This window comes from Neopelma chrysocephalum, unplaced genomic scaffold (assembly GCF_003984885.1).
Source record: "Neopelma chrysocephalum unplaced genomic scaffold, ASM398488v2 Primary Assembly neopelma1_23, whole genome shotgun sequence".
Lineage (NCBI taxonomy): Eukaryota > Metazoa > Chordata > Aves > Passeriformes > Pipridae > Neopelma > Neopelma chrysocephalum.
Window position 1 is genome coordinate 24790327 of NW_020897691.1, and position 20447 is coordinate 24810773.

The window sequence follows — 20447 nt, forward strand, 5'->3', positions numbered from 1 at the left end:
TTGAATTTACTCCTGGCCAGTTATAGCTATTAATTCTTGTGACAATGTTGTCGTTATGCTCTTGCGCTTCTGTTTTACGGATCCTGTAACTTGCTAGAGGCCGTGTACGTCTCTAAATCGGCGATCTTTCTTGGTCTACCAGTCTTAAGAACGTATCGTGACTTCCCTGAGCCAGATGTGCAGCGTACCCCGCCAGCCGGCACGTTACTCTCAGTCTATCCAAAGCCCGGCGCTGCCCCGGCCCGGGCGGGCACTCCCTGCCGAGCGCACTCCACTGCGACCCCGCTCTGGGCGGGCCGCTCCCGCGGGCCGGACATGCTCAGTGCCGGCGGCCGGGCTGGCGCTGGCCCCGGTGCTCGGTCAGCCCGCGGCCGCTGTCAGGCGGGGCAGCGGGAGGTGCCGTACGGTGTGGCTGTGGCAGGCGGGCGCTCCGTCCCCATGGGCAGCCGGGCGGCGGACGGCGCGGCCAGCGAGCGGCCCCGAGGTGGGAGGCGGGGGCGCTTCGCGCTTGTCCGCCCGCACGGCCGGGCCGGGGGGCAGCTGCTGCCCCACGGGCTCCGCACGCTGCGGCCGGGACGGGAAAGGGAACGGGAGCGCAGGGGAGCGGGGCAGGTCCCTGCAGGGGCTGAACGCCGCGGTGCCGCTCTCCGGGGCTGTCCCGGTGGGGCAGAGCGCGCACCGCATGAGGCCGGGCGCGTCCGGGGTGGGCTGACGGGCGGGGGCCGGCCGACCCGGTCCGGCACCGCACCGCACCGCACTGCACTGCACCGCAGCGGGCAGGTCCCGCCCGCACGGCGAAGTCCGCGGTCCTGCACGAGGGAATAAAGCAGCACGGCTTGATTTAATTCTCAGAGCAGGAAGGGTAGAAGGTTTTTTGTGCGGCGTTTAATTTTCCAACCTGATTTGTAAATTGTTCCCCTCTATCAGGGAGATAATACTTTGTTGTTGTTTTATTTTGTATTTCTACATGGTGATGTGTCAGAAGCACTTGGTGAGGAATCAAGACGGTTTACCAGAGAACAGCTATTTACACTGGCTGCGACAGCTTCTATAAACTTCTGTTCAATGATATGCTACTCAATCCTGGGACCCTTTTTCCCTTCAGAGGTAAACAGACAACTTAGTCAGCTACTCTTTACACTACTTTTTTTCCTTGTCGAAACTTTTAGAAGTATCTTGAACTCCATGGGACCTTTATGGTTTGCTGTAAGCTCTGAGTTAAGACTTTTCAATTGTGGGAACTCAGTGATAGCCTGATGCTGGCGTAGTTTGTGTGTGTATAGTGGTGACCTGAATCCTGTCCATGGACTAATCTTCCCTGTGACAGAGGTGACAGCAAAGTAATGATATGAGATAGAAGGTGGATTCTTGGAGAACTTGAAATAGTTCTTTGCTCAGTGTTGCGTAGAGCTGAGATTTAATTCTGCCAATGTCCTGACTTGCATGTCAGTGCTCTAACCACTCAATGACTTTATTTATATCTACCTCTCTGTTAACTCATGCTGGGCCATCCTTAACTGCGTTAACTTCCTGATCTAGCAACTCTAGGGAAAAAAAAATAAAAAATCTCTGCTTATGTGGAGTGAATACAATGTTTAAATATAGGATGAAAAAAAATGGTCATGGTGCCTTTGCAGCAGAAGTCCATTTCTCTCATGACCAAATTGTTCCCAAGTATTTGCAAAGAAATGGTTTTTTGCTTTAAATATTCCTATGTACTGCTTGTGCCCAAGTAAATATACTTTGCCAACCGAAGTAATTAAAGAAATTGGTGCTTGTTATAGGGAGGCATGTTACAGCGAAGGTAACAGATATCTCCGTTTACTGCCCTCTCACCATGCAAAGGATCAAAGTTTTGTAGCTAGCACCATTGCACACTAGTTGAAACCACCTGTATAAAGTCTCTCTGCCTGTTTAGCAAATAACACATTTTTCCATTCACTGAGGAATGAACATGGCTTTTCTCTTAATTACATATAGAAGTGCAACGTCTTTAAATAGCTGTGTTGTTTTACCTTATGAACCCCTACTACCTTTGAAAAAGGAAATTGCTTTCTAACTGCATTAATAGACAATTAAAAAAATTAAATGTACAAAGCACGAATATTATTCACCTCAAGAATTTGACTACATCTTTACATGGTTGTGATCTTTTTTTGCAGGCAGAAAGAAAAGGTACCAGTAACACCATTGTTGGCCTGATTTTTGGATGTTTTGCTTTGTTCAATTTCTTGTCTTCTTTAATCTTGGGAAATTATGTAAGTATAATTGAAGCTGTAACTTATTTCTGTTCTGACACAGATTGATACATGAAGACAGTTCTTTAAGGCTGAGGAAAAAGATATCTTCAGTAGCATTCCTGCAGGCTCATGTCTGCACTAATTAGTCTGGCCAGTTAGTCTGAATCTGATCTAAGTCTTTCCAGTGCTCTTCTGTAGTTCTTGAGGTAGCGCAGGGCAATGGACATGTAGCTGTTTTGTTTCTCTGGTTAACTGTTCTGTTTGCTTTGTAATCTGAGCAGTTTGATGATCAGTTCTGCTTTCTGTTACCTCTTTTCCCCCATCCCCCATTTTATTTGTTGCACTTCTATATTCTGTTTGCCTTTGGCAACATTCTTAAGGTGTTTTGTTTTTGTTTTTTTTTCTCTAGTTAACTGCACCCCTTCTTTTCTGGTATGTGGCCTTTTTTTTTTCTCTGCTGCTTAACTCAGTTTCCCCTTCAACTTCATTATATAGTAATACGAGATAAATGTCTCCAGTTCTTGCAACTTGAGTTTTCCCACAGATTAAGGATTTTTCTGATGTTGGAGAAATTACAAATAAATTATATAACTGTTTGTTTATGTGCTGGAGCACTGCTGTCTATGCGTTATTGGCTAGGGCTGCTCAGGATCATACCCTAAGCTGGGGCTGCTGCAGAGTCAAAATCTTTTCTGTCTTTGGCTGGGCAGCCTCTTTGCTGACCCTATGGTGAGTGCTTTTCCCTGGTGGTGAGGTAGCTCATCAAAGTGTCACCTAAGTGCCGTTGCTAAGTCCAAGTCTTGGTGCCTATGACAGCATTCAGCTATGGCACAACCCCTCACTAAGTACTTTACAGGGGAGAGAGCGAGTGTGCCATCCTCACTGCAGACAGCTGAAGTGAGCATCAATAGACATGGACAGTGCAGCAATCAGAGATCCTGAGTGTTATAATGAAACTCAGCAAAATATGGGCTTTAGTAATAATGGCTGAAAGGCAGGGACTTTGTCCAGGTCTGGAAAAAAAAGGAGTCTGAAGTACCTGCTGCCCTTAGGGGAAGTTGCAGCATGTAATTAGAAGTTCAGATGTACTTTGTTATGGAATTGTGTTAGCTTTATGGCATGCCTCCCATCATCCTTCACTCTACTGGATAGAGTGTGAAATGAAGGAAGGTGGGGTCCTTTCCCTGGTAGTGAATGGGGAGGCCTGAAGCTACCATGGTTCCCATGCCAAAGCTTTGTGGTATTAAAAGTAGTGATAAATTTGCTTTAAAATCAGCTTCCATTGACTCCTCAGCCATATATGTGACAGGTATTGCTGGCCTTCCCTCAGTGATGGTGCTGAAGCAGGAATGCATTACTTTGTGTTTGTTTATAATGAGGGCTGCTGCTGTAACCTGCTGCTTTGCAGAAGCTGCAGCATGCTGCTGTGACATAGTTAATTGCAGCATTGTCTTACCATTCTGAAAACGGGATTAAGTCACTTAACCGTTCAGAGGTTAAGTATTGCATAAAGGTACACCAGCAGAAGCAGTATCTCCAGATCTTTTAATTACATGTGCTATAAAGTGCCCATAGTGTTTGAATTCTTAATAGTAACTTATGTTGGAAGATTTTTGATCTTTCCTTGAATTACTGATATGTAAAAAATGGTATTTAATTTACAGCTTACACATATTGGAGCAAAATTCATGTTTGTGGCAGGGATGTTTGTCTCAGGATGTGTGACCATTCTGTTTGGGTGAGTAATTTTTGTTGCATTTGTCTTCTGATCATTTTCATCCATATGAAAAGATGAACACAAAACAAAACTAGAAACTCTTGGGCATCTTTTGCGTGTTGGTTAGGTCACCTAACTTTTTACATCTTTAGTTTTTATCTTCCCCTTGTAAAGCATAGTGAACACTTCTCCCTTTCAGTAGGTTTCAAAGTCTGTTTACTACTTTGAAAACAGAGGAGGAAGGTTCTATATGTTTAAATAACTACTGTAGTTCATGAATAGTGAGAAGCCTGTCAAAGTGCGGCAAAAAGGGAACTATTTCTACATAACATTTTAATTTTTTTTTCCTGAAAATATTGAGTGCAAATTGGAAGCTTTGCCTGGCAGGTGAAGAAGCTAAGTCACTCGTTTTAGCAAAATAAATGTTTTATTAGCAAGGTAAGAACCTTTTCTTAGGTAGCTGTTACACATTGCATCAGGCTCCTTGCACAGGTGATTGGAAAAGCTGTGAAATACAACAGAAGATAGCATTGAAGTTTTTCACAGGTTAGGTTTTCCATGTTCTTTCCACTGCCAAACCAAGGGGAAAAGGAGAAAGCTGCCAGAAAGAGGTTGGTAGAGTTTGAATGACTTCAGCAATGTGATTCAAAAATGTGTCACAGTAGAAAGCATTAACTGTCTTGTAGCTGTGTTCTTTAATGAGTAAGAAATGATGCTCCAGGGCCCTTAATAGGTGACTCCTTGCATCCTGAGAGAGCTCCATTTACTGTTGGGAATTTTTTTTTTTCAGAATGCTGGACAAGGTGCCAAGTGGACCAATGTTCATTGGTTTTTGCTTTTTAGTAAGAGCAATTGATGCAATAGGTTTTGCAGCAGCCATGACAGCATCGTTTTCAATCCTTGCAAAGGCATTTCCCACTAATATAGCTACTGTTCTGGTAAGTGCAAAAAGCAGTCTTAGAGCTGAGTACCTGCAATATGATAAATTGCCAGTGGGCAGTCTAAAACCAGGAGGAGAAAATCTGTTGTCTCACGTGCAGGTTTATTTGAAGTCACCACGTAGTTTGTTTGCAATCTAGAACCACAATCCTAGAACAAGTTTAGACCTTAGCATAACTCCAATTAGATGTAAATTAGGCAGTATATATTAGTTGCTTGTGCTTTGAAGACAGCTGACCACTGATGTCAGTATTTACCTCTTCAATTGAAATCAGACTAATAAAATGCTAATACAGCTTTTAGTGACTACTTCTACATGGATAGTAAGGATTTACAATGTGGATCCATGTGGATTACAAAAATTGATAAATTCATTCAAATAATGTTGATTTAAATGCCTGAAAGATGCAAAACTGGAAACAATTTTGGCTTCATTTTTCTAGTCTATTGATAAAAGTTATGTATGAGAAGATGAGAGCTAGAACTTCTTGAAATCCGGAGGGGAGTATTTCTGGTCATCAATGATTCATTTCAACCTGAGATATTACCCTTATTTAGTTAGGATTTTATGGTGTTAGGAAGAAAAATTTTGTAATTAATAAAATACTGCTTTCTCTTTTTCAATAAATTCTGGTTTCAGTTCAAATATAGACTGACTAGATTAATAACTAGATTAAATTTTAATGAGTAAACAAATGTTGAGAACTTACTTAAGAGCATTAAATAAAATTGGAAAAGTTGATCCTTTTATTAAAACTGTTGTTAAGCTGTATAATTACTTCTATAAATAAATATAAGAATATGTCCTCCTAACTAAAAAAAACCCTACTAAATTGTATCAGCAGTGATCAGCTAGCATTTTCTTTGGAAAGCAGTTTATATATTGTAATCATGTTTTGGATTTATTCAGTCAATAAGGTTAAGGTTTCCTATTTGCAAATTTTAAGATGTAATTTAAATAGGTGAGTAATGTTGACTTAAAGGGAGTTAGTTATTCATCTCAGAATTAAAAAGTAATGAAATTCTGTTGTGGCAGCACAATAACCATGATATGTGGCTGAAAATGGTATGTGGTGATGAAGGTCATCTCAAGGCCCCAGTCAGAAATGCTACACAGCCCTGGCTTGGCAGCTACCTTTGTTTAAAATCTAGGAAGGGTTCTGTAGGAAGACAGATGACTTCTAAATGTTGGTCTCTTTACCATATTGTGTGGTCCAATGTCTTGTTCTGCATGAGAATGAAATATCTTCAAATTCATTTGTTTAGACGTACTGTCCTTAAATGGCATGATGGAGAGTTCTTGTAACTCTGAGCTCTGAGACAAAAGGCAGAAGAAAGAGCTGATGGTTTGAAGCAAGACACATCCCAGAGTAAAATTGTAAAGCCTGGGGGAGTGGATGAGATGTTTTTAGCCTTGCTTTTCATTACCCTTCTTGATAGTGGTAGATACTGGAAAGCACTTCCTCTCCTTACCATTTTGGTATCAGTTTTCAGCCTACCTTTGGTACCCTAGAGAATGTATGGGGAAGTTATTAAATGTAGGCACATCAGCCTTGTTGAAGTGGGAAGTTGAGCATGTGTCAACGTGATCCCTCTGTTGGAGGAGGTATGGACTTCAGAACATAAGCAGTCTCACTTTTCTTATGGTATCAGGTTTATCTTGTCCTCTAATCTGTACTAATGCAATGTCTCAGCTTCCCTTCCATCCCCACCTCATTAATTTAGAATGTCTAAATGATGTACATCCTGATAAGAACTAAAGTCTCAAAAATCAAATCAACCATTTTTTATGGTTGATGAGCAACACAAGTGAAAGCATTATTTGGATACAGTTGTGTTAACAGCTATTCCACATGTCAGAATTTACCAAAATGTCTCAAATCTATCTGGAAATTTTGAAACTTACTAGTTGTAGGTTGTTACTAGTTATTTCCTTTGCTAGGAAAACAAAAGGCTGCAACCCTAGGCTGACATAGGGTAAAGAATTTGGCTGTTGCTGACTGTGCCTGTTTTTGGGCCATTTGACCATTCTGACTTGTATCAGTAAAATTAAAGATGAGGACGAGTCCCTATACTATCTTTCTGGGTTCTAGAGGTTATCAAAACTTTAGCTGTAAGCAGTTATTACCACCAGCTGTTACTGGTGGTCTCAGTGTTGATTAATCAAGTGTTGAGGCATATGTTAATAGTGGTGACTTGTAACACGAGGCAAATTACAAATTAGTATCTTAGTAAAAGTTACCAGATTATTAAATTATAGCCAAAACAAATCTGAAATTCCCCATTGCAATTTCATTATTATTTCCTACCCCTAAGGAGCGAATCAAAACAGTTATGAAGAGAAAGCTTTAACGTGGCACATGCACTTCATCCCATGAGACAATGACCCATCTGAATAGGTTTGTTTGGATCCTTCCCTTCACGCTGGAGTGTAATGGCAGGTGGGAGAGATATTTCATTTAGCTTAAGTTTTCCTGCAGATGCTTTCTGCCACTAGAGCATTCACCTGGCCTCAGGACTGGAATCTCTTAGGTAACAGCAGGGTGGTGAATGCTGCAGTACAGGTGGTTCTCTGTAGTGAACCAAAAGAGGTCATGGCTGTCACACAGATAACTGTGAAATCCCTTTCACTATCTCACCTTGTGAAGGTCACTGCTAGCTGTTGTCCTTAGTGATGTAGTGTCTTTTTACTTTTCACTAGCCTGCCTAGGTTGTGCTGCTCCTCAGACAGATGGCTTGCTTTTTATCGTTGCATCATATTTGCTCAACATCCTGACTTCCTTTTTGCTTGCCTTTTCATCCTTTAGGGCAGCCTTGAAATTTTTACAGGACTCGGACTGGTGCTGGGCCCACCTTTAGGTGGCTTTTTGTATCAATCATTTGGTTATGAGGTCCCTTTCATTACTCTGGGATGTATAGTGTTGGTTTTCGTGCCTATGAATATGTGCATATTGCCAAAATACGGTAAGCATCCTTCTACCTGCCTCCTTCACTCACCTTTATTTTTCACGTATTTAAGTATCTTTAAAGCGTATCAGCTTCTGGACTCTGATCCAAGTCCGAGGGCGAAGCTCCAGTTGAATTAGCTGATCGTCTTCATCAGGCCCATGTTTTAATGCTAACCTAAATGCATGTGTACAGATGGCCCGGAATGAATGCAACTCCTCATCCCCATTTCTGCAAACACTAAGAACTCTATGGAAGTGAACTGAGATGTACTTTTGTTTTCTTTTGACTTCTTAGCTTCAGGGCTCATGAAGAACCAATTGCATCTGCTTCATATAGGTTTGTCGTTGCAGCTAGTTGAAGAAAAGCTGGAGATAGATTTTCCCTAAAACAAGAGAACTTGACAGTGTGTATGGGGAAGCTAATTACAGGAAGAAAAAAAGATGTTATTTGTACTGAATTATGCAGGATCTGATTAGCATGAAAGAATATTAAAGTGAATAAATGAGGTGTTTAATGAAGTGCTGGAGGTCATATAAATTTGACTAAGTTAGATGGTCCTGCTTGGACAGAAAACTAACTTAAAGATGTCTCCATACAAGATTGTAATTGCAAGGTTACAGTTCCATTATTCTTTTCTAGAGAAAAGAAAATGTAACTTTAAAATGCTTCTTTAAAAAATTGTGTATACTGCCTTTTAGAAGAAACTTGCAGTGATAAACCATGTGCTGCTGCTGCTGGCTTTCCCCCTGACCTCCCCAAGCTCTGAAATTGTCTGGAGTCATGATATTACTGGCCAATTTGAAACAATGTTAAATTAATGTTAGCTCTGAGGTGGTGGATGCCAGTGATTGAACTTTTAGTTCTAATGTATATTTTGAGACCCCATTCAACTATTAAAGGAGAAACAGCATCAGGAAAGGAGCCTGACTTAGAAGTACCATGTAACAATGACATCTGAAAGAAGTTTACTGGAGTACAAATTGAACATATAGGAGACCCAAACACCTAGTTGCTTAAAAAATCTGGCAGATCTCAACTGATAAATAACAATCTTTTTATCTTACTTTTAAACCATGTTTCTTTGTTTGGATATGAATTGTTCATGTATGTGTGCATGTTGAGACATACCCGTAAGAATTTCATTGTGTAAGTACTAGCAGAGAAGTAACTGTTTTTACACATAATTGGCGTAGTACATGCTTTTGTTCTTTTCAAGTTGGGGATTTGCAGTGTTGGAATCTAAGTTGTGCACTTTTCTTCTTCATCTACGAAATTAGGATTTTTACTATAAAAACAGTATAGTGCATAGTAGTCTACTATTGACTTTCATTTGTTATGTAACAGGAGTAATAGGCCTAGAAAAAGAGAAATACTGATCTCTTTTCTATAGCAAGAAAGTCAATAATGAGCTTATGATAATACAATTTTCCCCCCTTTTCTGTTGAAACAGATTCAATCCCTAGCAAGGAATCCTTTTGGAAGCTTATACTTCTACCAAAAGTCTTAGTACTCTGTCTCACTATATTTTCTCTAAGTGCATGTTTGGGCTTTTTGGATCCCACAATGTCTCTATTTATTCTAAAGAAGGTAAGTCCTGGTAACATGCAGTGAACTCTTGAGTTGCCAAATAGTAAGTAACTGTTATAAATGTGGTTTAAATATCCAAAACAAAATTGAGCTTTATCCAATTACACTGCTTTAATTAACTGTTAATAGTATGATTTCCAAATAACTTGATTTCCACGGTACTGACAAGTCAATCTCCATTGACACTATCTCATCCTGCTGGATCTTGGTAACTTTGAGAACAAGGAAATGTAAGGTCTTTAAAAATGTGCTTTTTCTGCTTAATTGGCTTTGAACAGCTAAGTACCTTCTCTGAATAGGGCACAGCAGCTGGTTTTGTAAGCAAGGGACTTTTTCTTCCTTCCTGAAATAAAATTCTTGAAAATTGCCACAGTCACTGACAGTGTTACATCTCTTGATGTGAACACTTGTTTTCCACAAAGTGGTGTCTCAGCTCTGCATTCTCTTACAGCAATCCTAAAAGTAAACTGATTGCAACTATGTAGTTGCCAGCTGACTTCAATCATTCATTAAAAAGGCAAATGACATTTTATTTATTTATTTATTATTTATTTTCATATTTATTTGTTTTCTACTTGATTTATTTATTTTTCCCTGTGGCGTTTAAGGTAATGGATTTGAAGTAAGTAGTTCCTCTGTGAAATTAAGCAATGCTCTTTGAGTGCTTTATTTATTGTTTTTCTAAGGGATAGTGTTTCACTATCCCTTGTGCTCCTACTTTTTTTCTGTCTAGTACTGTACTTAGAGCACTCATCTGGGGTGAGGGCCACTTGGTGCTAATTGCTTTCATCAGTGGAGATGTGAATGTACACCTTCTATTACCCAGGAGGGATCTGTAATTATCTCACTGTAGAATACTGTGTGCTTCTGTGGCTCTTCTGCTTTCCTTCTCTATTGTGCTAACAAATACTTGACGTGAAAGGGCTATAGCCTTCTTGGCAGATGTTCTAACCACTAAATTAGAGTTATTATAATGTGCTTGCATATGGCAAGGAAATAATTAATATTTATGTAGTCAATGCCATGTGAAACATCTTGGAATACCTTCTAACTGTTAGTCAAGGCACTCATTTGAGAGACTGGTATGCTTTTGGTTCATTACACATTTTGTTTCGGTACAGAAATGTGTCTCTGCATTAGGAAAATGTAGACCTCAGAGTGTTTGCAAAAGAACTCTTATTCATTCTCATAAAAATCATCCTTTGGTGGAAAAGTTGGAGTTGAGTTTTATAGTGCTATTTACTTTTAAGATGCGCTGATTAACAGTGGATGGCTACAGTATTATGCTTTTCTAAATGCAAATCAAACTGAAGATTGGAGAAGTAAAGACTAAATCCATCTAAATTTCAGTGTCTGAAGTGTCTTTTTCAAATGTGTCAGATAGTAATGTTAGAAACCAGCGTGCTGTTGTAGGTGGCATAGCATAGTGTTTCCTCCTGACATTATTTAGGCTTTATATGAGTACAGTTGTGTTAGGTGTTTCTACCACTCCATATTTAAAAGTGTTGCTGAAAGCAATGAAACTGAAGCTCTGTTGATGACTTCAAATATTTGAAAAACCTCTGTATGGTATCAGTAAAATGCTTAAAATCGTGCATTTCAGTATTTTGAACTAAAATATAATTCTTAAATTGTCCTCTAATGAATGTAACATAATGGTTTGTTTGGGTTGTTTGTTTTATTTATTCCTTTCCATAGTTCAAGCTCCCAGCTGGTTATGTGGGCTTGGTGTTCCTTGGTTTGGCACTCTCATACTCCTTGTCTTCTCCTCTCCTTGGACTTGTAAGCGACAAACTGCCAGTGAGTACTATTAGGTAAAGATGGAGGACTTCTGATATTGAACCAATGGATGTAGGTCTGGTCCTGTAAAGGGATCTGCCTTTCAAGATCTTGCACATGCACCCATTACTGCCAAGTGGAACGTCTCTTTTGCAAGGCCCAGGTAATTTAGGAATGTGCAATGCAGTAAAGGACATTGGACAAGCAGTTGAAGTGTGCTGAGCTTTTCTAGTGGACTGAGCACAATCTGTTTCCAGACAATATGGAATAGGGAGTGGGAAAATATGTCCCAGTTACCCCTGCTTTTGACCACATCTAATTGTATTAGCTTTTGAGAAGAGGATTAAAGGTGTTCTGGTTATTTGTATTGATTTTATCTCTTTAAAAGTATAATATCCAAATTAGATCAGCACACTGGCTGGCTATAGTCCTTTAGCTCTTGACAGCACCATAGAAAGAGACTTTGACAGTGATACACCTAAAACTGCCTAGTTGAGAGGCATCGCAAATGGATCAAGGAAACCTACACTTTGAATGCTGTGTGTGAAGCACGGTGACAGTTTTCTGACACTGTGTTTTCCTGACACAAAGTAATAATGGCCTTTGTACATGAGAATTACACAGAATCATAGAATGGCCTGCGTTGGAAGGGACCTTTAGGAGCAATGCTACATGATATTTCTTATATTAAAGAAGAGTAAGACCTAAAATACTTTGCTAACAGAAAAGCACTATTGGTCAGTATCATAAAGAAATCTCTGTATTAAGCAGCTGCTGCCAGTGATTGCACTGACGGTGAGGAAACATGGATTCGCTATTTCTTGATGCTGTTCAGAATTGGGAGAGAAACTTGAATTCCCATTTTGTCTGTAATGATGGTCTCTACAGGAGTTGTACTTTTCAGATGAAGATTTAGAGCAGGAATATTAGGAAAGATAAAATAGCTACATTAGAAATTCACAAATTTTAAATTGCATACCTCGTCTTTCACAGTACATCAGGAAGTGGCTGCTGATAGCTGGAGGCTCACTGACAGCACTGTCCTTTTTCATGTTAGGACCTGCTCCAGTATTGCACATTGAAAGGTAATAACTACCTGTTCTCGAGCCTGCCCCCTTATGTGATGTTTTCAACCATATCATGTATGTCCTCAAGTTTATAATTAGTACCTCTGACCATGAAACAGTTTTATTTTAATGTCTAACACAAGACTGAGTGTAAACCAGTGAAAGCGTCTGAAAATGGAGATTTTACAGCTTCATAAATAGATCCTTTTCCTTTGCTTTTTACTGTTACTGTGCTCATAATGATTTTTTTCTCTCTATGTATAGCTTACTGAGGAAAGTGCCAGATTATAGCTTTGTCTTCAGCTAGCTAAGTAAAGACAATGTCCGTTGCACCTGAATGCTGTATTGCTGTATCTCTCTGAGTTAATTCACAACAAAACATTCTGCTACATTTACAAAACAACTGTACGGTCCTTTTGTCCTAGATCAGATACTGTGTTAAAGATGATGATAGGCTTGTTAATGTGTAGAATTCCTCCTAGGTTTCTAATTTTTAAAGAAGATTATATATTGAAACTGGTGAGGTGACACATTTGAGCTGGTGAGAAAAAGAAATTAGTGATGTCTTCAATATTCTTAAACTAAGTCTATTTGCTTATAATATACTAGGCTACAAAATTTTAGCTTCAAAATCCTTCACTTCTGCAACAAACCAAGTCTGGAGCTTGGACAGATGCATTATTGAGTTAAGCTCATCTGTCGACCTCTTCTCTATGTGCTCCTCGTTAAATAAACTTACGATTTTTAACTTATCAACAAAACTCCATTTGATAAGAAAATATGTAATTTGAGCACAGGTTCTTCACATTCTTTTAAAAAGTCCTTTTTTAAAGCAAAGAACTATATTTTTCAAGTCTTATTATTGGCTTCAAGAAACACAGTTTGCTGATCAATCGTGGAGTGCTGACGTAACAGCCTTCAGTCAAATGGGGTCCTTTCAAAAGAGTTTTAAGCAGCTAACTTCTTTTAAATGCCTCTTTTTCAGTCAGCTGTGGATGTTTGTGCTAGTGCTGATTTTGATTGGCTTTTCCCTTGGCATGAGTGCTATTCCAGTGTTTCCAGAGATACTGCAATGTGCATAGTAAGTAACTTGGTCCAACCCATCTTTCATGCTACTGGCAGTAAGAAACTGCAACTATTTTTCAGGGGTGTTACACTCTGGATTTTAAGCCATAAGCTGCCTGGAGCGGTTACATATTATTTAAGACTTTTTAAGCCTTTTGGTTCGTTATAGCCATGCACACTTCTCTAAGAATTTTTTTTTTTAATTTGGTGAGAAAAATAAGACATTTTGGCAAAAGGTTTTACATATAACAGGTAACATATAACTGAAGAAAAGCATTTTACTAAAACACCCAGCACAAAGACCCATTCAACAGAAAACACCCCCTATAAATAATCAATATACCAGCTTTAGTAAACCACAATTCATTTGTTTTAAGTTACCCATAAGAGAAGGAAAAGAGTAAAAGAAGAACAATGAAAAGCATAGAGAAAAGAAAGAAGGAAGGAGAGAGAGGAAAGGAAAAATGGTTACCGACAAGATTCGACGATTCACATTGATGCCTGAAGCCCCCTAATGTTTTTTTATTTTTCTAATTTTGTAAGCCTTATAAGTTTTATAGGTAATAGAAGTAGATTTTAGAAACAAACCCCTTTCTCCCTCCTCCCTGTAACACCCCTTAGTTTATACGTTCCTTAATCCTCTCACCCCATTCCATACCCCCCATATCAACCCTATTCCCATATCCAGTAGAAGATGTTTTGTCTCTTAGTCAAGGCAAGCCTGTCTTGTTTGGAGAACGCTTGTATCTTGGCCTAAACCGCAGGACAGAGTCAAAGAACTGGGTGACTCTGCTCTCTGTACCCCAAAGATGAGGAAGAATGATGAAGAGGGGGTCCCAAAAAGCCCCCCGACCCAATTCCAGGAGGCGGGCCAGGGGGTGGACCAGGCCAAAAGTTCGAGGATGGACACACTTGGGATTGGCCAGATATTGCTATAAATGTAACATCTTGGGCACAGCCCGGCACGCGTCGTGTAACATCTCTTTGCCTTGGCAGAATTAAACCCTTTCCTTATCTCACCCCAGCTTACGGCTCCTGAATTTTTCTTAACACCAGCAGAGCAGGCATCACATGGTGCAGGCAGCAGGAGAGAAGAGAGAGAGAGAGCTCACAAGGAGTCTCATGTATTTATAGAGTTCAGTTTTCTCTCCCAGGCAGGATATCCAGTCAGTGCCTTCCAGGCCAGAGTGAGGTGTGCTATAGCCAGTCACAGGCTCCAGGGGCGTGGTGTCGATGGGCTACCAGGCAGGTCTGCCTTGACTGACAGCCCAGCTACAGGGCCTTCACTGATGCTGTGTGCTCTGCATAGGCTCAGCCATGTTGGCTGCAGCCTACTGGCTCTGCCGTGTGCTCTCAGAGACCTGGCCCTCTTAGTTGCAGCCCATGTGCTCTCAGCAGGCTTTATGTGATAAGGCAGGCCTTACCTTGTACCTGCAGGTCTAGGCCCAGTCCTTCCCCACAGACACACACACACACACACAGTGAGATGGTTCTGACCTATATCAATAATTCAGTGAGATTCAGATTCCAATGTCATAAGGGATGAATATGAAGTGTGGCTTTTTTACCCCTCTTTGAGACAAAGGCAGCTAGTAACACTTAAATGCTTCCACTACTCCCTTATCTTAGTTTTTTTCTAAATACCCCAGTCATTATACTCCCAATATAGCTTTGTAAATGTGTACCTCAGTACTATGAACACACTGAAGTCCATCAGACTTTGGGTCTTATAGCATCTGGTGAACCTGTGTGTGATTTCATATATGTAAGATTATTTCATCTTCTGAGAACTACTAATAGCAACCAGCTTTCACTGGATTTTCAGACTGTATTGGCTCTTACAGCTGCACCTACATGAGTCATACTTGCTCAAAGGACAAGGTCTGTGTTGTGGCTTGGCAGTAATGACCTAGAAGGGTCTTGATTTACTCTTATTACTATGTTCCTTTTGGAACGAGGTATTTAAAAGCCAGCTGTCACTGTTTTACACTTGCCGTATGAAACATGGGGAATGAGTGTGATGTTGTGATGTTAGTGATATTACTCTGAAGAAATTAAGAGAGGAGGAGTAGCACTGCAATCCTCCAGAGAGGCAGCAAGGAAGAAAGTACTGGGTAAACAAACATTCTACTATGCACTTTGGGTTGTTAACTAGTTATGTAGCGCGCAAATTAAAAGGAGGGGAAAAACTCTGTAAGGAAAGGCTATAGACTGAGACACAATAATGTGTTGTACTACTCTTAACTGGTCTGTCTTTCTGCAGTGAGAATGGATTTGAAGAAGGTCTTAGTCTACTGGGACTGGTATCTGGACTTTTCAATGCCGTGTGGTCCCTTGGGTATGTATACACCTTTTTGTAACCTAGGAGAATTTGGTTGTTCTGCACTATTGCCACACAAAACCTGGCTACATTATAACTGGAAGTCTTACCTTGCAGCCATTATGTTGACCTTGATTCAAAAATTTCTTGCTAGACAGGTGCCTGGTGGGCATGTTAAAACAAAGCTTTTTACCCAACAAAGGGTAAAACTGGTTTTGACAAGATCCTGAACTTGTCTTCCTTGAAATATATTGTCCTGCATATCAAAAAACTGCAGTGATTAAGTGGATGTTTGCTTGCACTTCTGTGTGGTCATTTTTCTTGTCACTAAAATATTTAATGCTCAGTGCAGAGAGATCTGGACCCTAATTTTTCACAAAGCTATGTCCACCCACATGAGGTGAGCTAGAAGGTCCCTACCCCTGACTAATTCTGCTTTCCATTTTCCACATTTCCTCCTTTTGTATGTGATAGGATAGAATCTTCTCTTCTTTTTCAGCCACAGCAATTATTTAAGGCTGGTGAAGGGACTTGAGCACAAGTCCTATGAGGAGAGGCTGAGGGAGCTCTTCAACTACCTGAAGGGAGGTTATAGCCAGGCGGGGGTTGGTCTCTTCTCCCGGGCAACCAGCAATAGGACAAGGGGACATGGGCTCAAGCTCTGCCAGGGGAGGTTTAGGTTAGATGTTAGGAAAAAATTCTTTACAGAGAGGGTTATCAGGCATTGGAACGGCCTACCCAGAGAGGTGGTGGATTCACCATCCCTGGAGGTTTTTAAAAAGAGATTGGACGTGGCCCTTAGTGCCATGATATAGTAATTGGAGTTGGATCAGGGGTTGGACTTGATGATCTTGGAGGTCTCTTCCAACCCTACCTATTCTATGATTCTATGATTCTATGATTGTGTAACTTAGCAGAATGTGTCTATATTTATTAGTCAGTGGTCATCAACACAGAAATGAATGAAAGGTGCTACTGGCTGAGTGACCCTTCAGAGTTGTCACTCAGTGGGAAGTGATGGAGTGCCCCTATTGACACCCACTTCCAGGATATTTTCATCTGTCCTGGTAGTCCTCTGTGGCTGCGGGTTTGTTTCAGTGGCACAAATTTACACCATTTTTTACAAACTCTAGATGTCCAGATATGTTTATTTTGCATAGGATTCAGTACAGACATAGGTACTATAAAGTTACAAAACCTCAGTTTTATGCTGTTATCAAGCCCAGTTTTATAATGTAACTTTTTTCCAGGAAATCTCTCTAGTTTTAGACAGTTCTATCCCTTTTGTAGTGAGAGACCATATCACTTAAGACCTTTTAGAAAGGGACAGCAGCTTCACAACCTTTCATGTCATTTTTAGACAGGCGTTAAAGGTGCAGGGCAGTTAAGACACAGCTCAACCTTGCAGTGACCATGTCTGTCACAATGTACCTCCCCACCTACCTATATTCACTAGTCCTTTGTCTTGAAGTTTGGAAGCTTTGTGTTTTGAGGGATCAGACTTTTAATTTCTCTTATGATAGAATTGATCAGTGTAGATGTTCTGTTAGAACATGGTCTTCAATGGGTTCTCTACTGAAAAAGACTGCATTCAGCTTTCTGATGTGGATCCTATTTCCAGCTGAGGAGGTGACGAGACAGATTTACTGGGGCCTTGGAAAGCAAAGAATTATTACTTACTGTGGGTTATTAGGGAAGTTAGGTCTGTGGAAGACAATTTCTTTGTTGACAAAAGTGAGAGAATCTATAAAGGCCACAAAACACAATTAAACAGTTCTCTGAGAATATGAGATGTTATCTTTTTTGTTTGGGATGCAAATACCTGATTTTTATTTGTTACAGGGCATTTGCAGGTCCTATTCTGGGAGGATTTCTAAATGAAAAGCTGGGTTTTGAATGGGCCGCAGCCATCCAGGGAGGATGGGCACTGTTAAGTGTAAGTAGTAACACATTTTTTGTTTTATATCTGTTGCAGTTACAAGCTATTGGATAAGGTTGTTATTATTATTACAATTATAACTGGCTGTTTCCTCAAAGGGCCTTGCAACTGGAATATTCTATATCATTGAGGCAACAAGGAAAAGGTATGCTGAGAAATTTATTCTTTATTTTACTTGCGGTCATATCAAGCAAACCTTTGAAAGCTGTGCTTCCATTTTTCCTCACTACCAACCTGATAATGAATGATGAGTAGCAAAAATATTGCTTAAATTATTTGTCTATATGGTTTCCTAAATCCCTACTGACCTAAACAGACACATAAACAAGGTAATGTCTATTCTATACAAGCAGCAGGACCATGGCATTAATAAGCAAACCCTACTGATGTTTCCTCCAGAAGGGGGTCTGTGAGCTGGAATTGGTTGGATGGTCACGTGCAGAGAATAGTGGTCAGTGGCTTAGTGTCCTGGTGGAGATCAGTGAAGAGTGGTGTCCCTCAGGGGTCTGCCTTGGGACCAGTGCTATTTAGTATCTTAATCAACAACATAGATAATAGGATTGAGTGCACCTTTAGCAGATTTTCAGGTGACTCCAAGCTGAGTGCTGCAGCTGACATACCTGAAGGATGGGGTGCCATCCAGAGGGACCTGGACAATCACAAGGGTGATTTTTCCCCCTCCACTCCGCTTTTCTGAGACCCCACCTGGAGTACTGCATCCAGCTCTGGGACCCTCAGCATGGGAAAGACATGGACCTGTTGGAGCAGGTACAGAGGAGAGCCAGAAAAAGGATCAAAGGGCTGGAACATCTCTTCTGTGAGGAAAGGCTGAGGGAGTTGGAGTTGTTCAGCCTGCAAAAGAGAGAGCTCTGGGGAGAACATATTGCAGCCTTTCAGTACTTAAAGGGAGCTTACAAGAAAGATGGGGACAAACTTTTTAGTAGGGCCTGTAGTGATAGGACAAGTAGTTTTAAACTTAAAGAAGGTAGATTCAGACTAGGTATGAGGAAGAAAATTTTTACAGTGAGGGTAGTAAAATGGTGAACCAGGTTGTCCAGTAGATGCCTCATCCCTGGAAACATTCAAGACCAAGTTGGACATGGCTCTGAGCAACCTGATCTAGTTGAAGATGTTACTGCCCATAGCAGGGTGATTGAACTAGCTGACCTTTAAAGGTCACTTTCAGAAGAAACCATTATATGATAGTATGAATGAATAGTACATGGTTGGGTGCAATAGCAGGGAACCAAATCCAGTGATCCACATAGCTCTTTGCATGTAATATGCTTTTTTGCTTTTAATGCTGATATTGCATAGAAGTGTCTAGAGAATATGCAACCTGTGTTTTCTCTCCTGTTCTTTTCCTTATGCAAACAGTTCCAGTTCCAGCCTGCAAAATCCTCCTGGTAATGATGAAGAAAGAACTCATCTCATGGGCAGTGAAACATAGCCAGACATATTTTTAATTCTCTGTTTACTGTTGTGGTTTAACCTAGTATTGAGGTGACTGGACTTAACAGTGCTTCATTATTCTGGAGCTGGGACATGATCCCTTATAGAACAACCAGTTGTGGTTTAGTTGTAACTGCGTTACTGTTTTGAAACACTAAACACTGACTGCCTTTCTTTTGGAAGTTCTCATAAGTGATGAGTAACCCTCAGCTGTCAGCCTGTTTAATTGTGTTCCATGTACAGTGCACCACTGTATGTGAAGAGATGTGTTTTCAAATGTCTGGTTTCTATACTTGTGTGTGCTGTGCATTATTCTTGGGTAAAGCTCCTATTTTGCTACCATGATTTTCTGTACCTTTTTAAGGGAAGTTCATTATCTTGTAATACTATAACGGATAATATAAAACGTTGAGACAGAATTTGAAATTACAAAGCATTACAAAGCACAATATTATTTTCAATAAAGCAACTTTTTTCCTAAGTTTTGTAAATTTTCTTAGAAAACAAGAGTCCAAAAGACTTTGTGTCCACAAATATATGTATTATCTTGAGAGTGCCTGAAGATGGGAGGCAAAAGTAATGAAGAGAAGAGTTGCCATGTCTACACAGAACCAACTGATCTTCAATCCTGGAGGAGATTTGGCATCTTCTGTATAGGTGTGTAGACACACATGCACAGATATATGTATGTTTGTATTATATATGAAGACTCAGCTTGGTGTGTGTGAGATTTATATTGCTAATAAATCCTACCTGGAATGTTTGTACTAATTGCTTCTGCAACAGCAAATCTATCAAGAGTCTGGGGCTACTAAGGGAAAAAAACATCTTCACCTCTTCCAGATGCTCGGCAAAAGAAACTCAAGGGGAACTGAGACAAGGACATGCCTGGCAAACTCTCACTAGACTTCCTGACTTTGGCTGTGGCAAAAGTCTTTTAATTCATCCTTGAGCTCATAACTCACTGGAAGGGGTACTGGAAGGGGTTCTCTGTGGTACCCTTTTTCCATGAATAAGAAAAGTGGTCTGTCTCGCAATTTCCAGTCAGTTTCTCTTGTAAGTAGTTACTGGATTCTACATGAGAAATAATTCTTTCTCTGCCAGCGCTCTTTGGGACTAGCAAGAACAACTGCTCTGGTAGCCAGCTGTGAAACATCAGGGTATGAAAGGGCAGGCTTCCGCTAGGAACATCCTGTCAATAGCTTTCTTTCCTTTTTGTATCAGGTGTTAGAACTTTACTGAAATGAGGAGTGTACACCTCAAGTTTTTATGAAATGCTGACCATGCCAGTGCTGATGATGAGCCAGGTGAGAAGGAGCTGAGAGGACTAGAGTTAGGTGCAAGGGTCACAAGATACAGATCTATAGACATGAGACTTAATTAGCTTGCAATG

At 40.4% G+C, this 20447-nt stretch overlaps 1 protein-coding gene across 2 annotated transcripts; it reads left to right on the forward strand.

Annotated features, from left to right (window-relative positions):
- Positions 1–375: 375 nt before the first annotated feature.
- On the forward strand, positions 376–19813 carry SLC18B1 (solute carrier family 18 member B1). 2 transcript variants are annotated; one of them, XM_027690761.1, is made up of 14 exons: positions 376–484; positions 968–1107; positions 2163–2258; positions 3905–3978; positions 4748–4895; positions 7704–7860; positions 9296–9432; positions 11131–11232; positions 12205–12296; positions 13264–13359; positions 15607–15681; positions 17506–17599; positions 17701–17747; positions 18986–19813. In XM_027690761.1, the coding sequence occupies exons 1-14, from the start codon at positions 439–441 to the stop codon at positions 19050–19052; spliced, it is 1371 nt and encodes a 456-aa protein (XP_027546562.1). In that variant the 5' UTR covers positions 376–438; the 3' UTR covers positions 19053–19813. The 2 variants fall into 2 exon arrangements, with proteins under 2 accessions (XP_027546562.1, XP_027546570.1); XM_027690769.1 differs by lacking the exon at positions 17701–17747.
- Positions 19814–20447: the final 634 nt, after the last annotated feature.

Coding starts and splice junctions, on each gene's coding strand:
- SLC18B1 (XM_027690761.1), top strand. CDS start 439: ATGGGCAGCCGGGCGGCGGACGGCGCGGCCAGCGAGCGGCCCCGAG. Junction 12,297..13,263: donor CCAGTATTGCACATTGAAAG/GTAATAACTACC, acceptor CCTCTTTTTCAG/TCAGCTGTGGATGTTTGTGC. Junction 13,360..15,606: donor GAGATACTGCAATGTGCATA/GTAAGTAACTTG, acceptor GTCTTTCTGCAG/TGAGAATGGATTTGAAGAAG.